The sequence below is a fragment of the Arachis ipaensis genome, chromosome B04 (genome assembly GCF_000816755.2).
Source record: "Arachis ipaensis cultivar K30076 chromosome B04, Araip1.1, whole genome shotgun sequence".
In the NCBI taxonomy this organism is placed as follows: Eukaryota; Viridiplantae; Streptophyta; class Magnoliopsida; order Fabales; family Fabaceae; genus Arachis; species Arachis ipaensis.
In genome coordinates, this window is record NC_029788.2 from 6,573,652 (window position 1) to 6,576,626 (window position 2,975).

General features: G+C 38.8%; 1 protein-coding gene across 1 annotated transcript in view; it reads right to left on the reverse strand.

The window, feature by feature from the left end:
* Positions 805 to 2,975, reverse strand: part of LOC107638661 (ankyrin repeat-containing protein ITN1-like) — a 4,283-nt gene continuing 2,112 nt past the window's right edge. The window contains exons 5-6 of the mRNA XM_016342017.2: positions 1,908 to 2,476; positions 805 to 1,679 (exon numbers count right to left, since the gene is read on the reverse strand). Coding sequence (XP_016197503.1) covers positions 987 to 1,679; positions 1,908 to 2,476 — 1,262 coding nt within the window. The 3' untranslated portion in view covers positions 805 to 986. The remainder of the gene's footprint in view (positions 1,680 to 1,907; positions 2,477 to 2,975) is intronic.

The window sequence follows — 2,975 nt, forward strand, 5'->3', positions numbered from 1 at the left end:
AATCTCAAATTCATCCCTGAAAGATACCCCAATCTCCATATTAGTCCCCAAAAGATAAAGTTAATCAAAAGAGTCCCCGAAAGATACCCAAGTTAATCACATTTGTCCTTCCGTCAATTCTCTTAGTGACCTGGCTAACGTCTGCTGACGTGTTTCGTTAGCTTCCAACGTGGAAGAGGCCAACGTGTCATAACCGATTGCTGACAAGGTAAGTTTGGCAAAACAGTTCAAATCAGTCCCTAATTGTTTGAAACCTAATCCTAATTTCGACGATAAATACGTCGTCTTCAACAATCAGTGGGCCATATGATTGGGTTAGTGTTGAAATTGCTGATTTCGGGCGACGATGGAGGCAGCAAATGGAGGCCGTGGTGGTGGTGTGTCGTTCTACTAGACTATGCCTCTGCCAACCTACATGTCTTCTTCTTCTTCTTCTTGGATATCATTTGAACTTTGGAGATGGCTTAACTTAACTTTTTGCCCTTTTTGATTGTGATGAGTCTTCTCTTGCGTCCTCTTCGTTAGCCTTCCTCTTCTCTCTATCACTATTTTCGTCATCCTCATTAGTCTCTGTCTTCTCTCCGTCACCGTTTTCTTCATCGACAGCCACTGCAGGCTGTTTGGCACTTGAATTATCTTCTGATTCCAACGTGGATGCTTTTGGATCAGACTGTTCAGCTTTATCTTTGTTGCTAGATGCTCTGTTCTTGGCTGATACCGGTGGGTCAAAAAGTTAAGGATCTATTTTTTTTTCTCTATAAATTAAAACAAATTAATTAAAATATCATTTTAAAGACAAATTAATTTTGAATTGAAACTTATTTTTATTATGAGAAACACTCACATAATAGTGCATAGAATACAGAAGGTATTGATTACAAAAAAGGAAAAAAGAAATCTACATGTTAATTCAGAAAGAAATAACTGCAATAATATGCATATGCATACAATACTGACAATACAAGTGAATATATAAGGCGAAATAGCTAGGAATGTTGAAATTTCTTGGCAAGAGAGCTACGAAGCCTTCTTTTCCCGGACCTTCTAGTTGTCTTGATGACACGTTTTGGAACGAACCTCTTAAACATGTCCCAAAGTTGTGTGACGGCTCTCTTGAAAGTCATGTAGAGTGGGAACTGCATCAATGCAAATATGGTGACAGGTATAAACGCAACGCTATACAACAAATTGGCGCTCCATCTTTTTGAATTCAGGCTCCTACTTATGGTGAGCAAAATGGTTGCGGTGAAGGACATCATGGTCGTAATCAACGCGAAGAACAGCAAGGTGAAGCCTAGCGAGAGCCTTCGAGGGAGTGAGCTACGGAACTGCCACATGTCAAATGGAGATGAGAGTATGGAGAGGAACATCACAACTGAAGACAGAGAGCTCCCAAGTGCCAAAACATCCATGATCGTGAAGAACCAGAAAACGGAAGATCCTATCAGTTTGGGGACGCCATTGTCATCAGTTCCTCCTGGAACTTGGTAAATTGCTGCAAACACAACGGTGGCCACTAACACAGCCACTGCTGAGCATGATTGAGATGTCTGCTTCAGCCATTCTTGTGCGCTCTTTAGCATAGCGTCATGCTCCATTTCAAATAGTTCTTTTCCCGTTTGGTTCATCTCATCATTGCAATGCATGTGAAGGTACGAAGGGGTTATGTTCCTCACACGCTGCACGCATCATAGAAATGTTTTTACGTGGAATTATGGATGGAAACTCAGGTGCAGTCGACTTCACATAAAGTTGATACTTGAGAGGTGTCAGATGATTTGACTGATTTGACTAAATTCTCATCAAACAGTTCTCAAGTATCAACTCCACGTAGAGTTGACTTGACTGCACATAGTTTTCACCTTATTTATATGAAATTTGAAATCGTAGCTAGCTAGCTAGCTTACCTCGAACCAACGGAGCTCTTCTTGTAGTTCATATACAACGCCGGCCTCGTGGTTTCTCTTATACTTCATCGGTGCAACGTAATGCAACAAGGTGCGACCCTCTCTACCGATTCGACCCGCCAACTTCTTCATCATTGAAGTGCCACAGCAAGTCTTTAGGAATCGAAAAATTTCAAGTTGTCGTGTCCTGACTGTAACTTGAAGCACATCAAGCTCTTTTACATCAACATGGTTTATAGCATCTGGGTGTACTTCGATTATTTGCTCAATGATTTCCACAATTCCGGTGCTAGCTGCTAAGAGCAATGGCGTAGGGCTATAACTGGTGGCATCTACCTTTTGCGGCCCACCCTTCTCATCCTGTCTGCTATCCCTCTTTTTTTGGATCAATCTGTGACGAACGGAGACTTCAAAAATTGGAAAAACAGCCACCGTTCGTTGCCGTTGACTAGTAACACGAATGTTATTTTCTTGCCATGAGTAGTCTTTTGGCACTAACACCTTGGTTAGATGCATAACTAACTTGTGCTGCTTCTTTGTCTGCCAAATGTCATTTATCACCACCCATTCTGCATCAGTGGATTCATTCAAATGGAAAAACTCAACTTTAGAGAGACAAAGAAAGTGTATTGTTAGAAGCTGTGATCTCTTAAGTGATTATAGAAAGACTATATCATTTGAGTTATTACTCATTAGCATGTATCTAAATATCCTTAATTGTTAATATGATAATGCCAAACATTAAAACTTAAAGCAAATATAATAAAAATAAAAGGACAATCTAAATCTCGAAGGGTTATGCTATGTGTACACCAAAATTAGCTACCAAAGTCAGCCACCAGTATAAAATATATGTTGGAATATAAATACACATTGAAAATAAACTAAACTACACATGTATTTATACACAAATACATTAGTGACTGATTTTAAAAGCAGATTTTGATGTACAAATAGCATTTTTCAATCTGGAATAACAATTGTTTATTTTAATATAAAGTTGTTAAAAAAGAAAAATATAATAATTTTTTTACATATTTTTTTATGAAAAAATCTAAAGAGCCAATT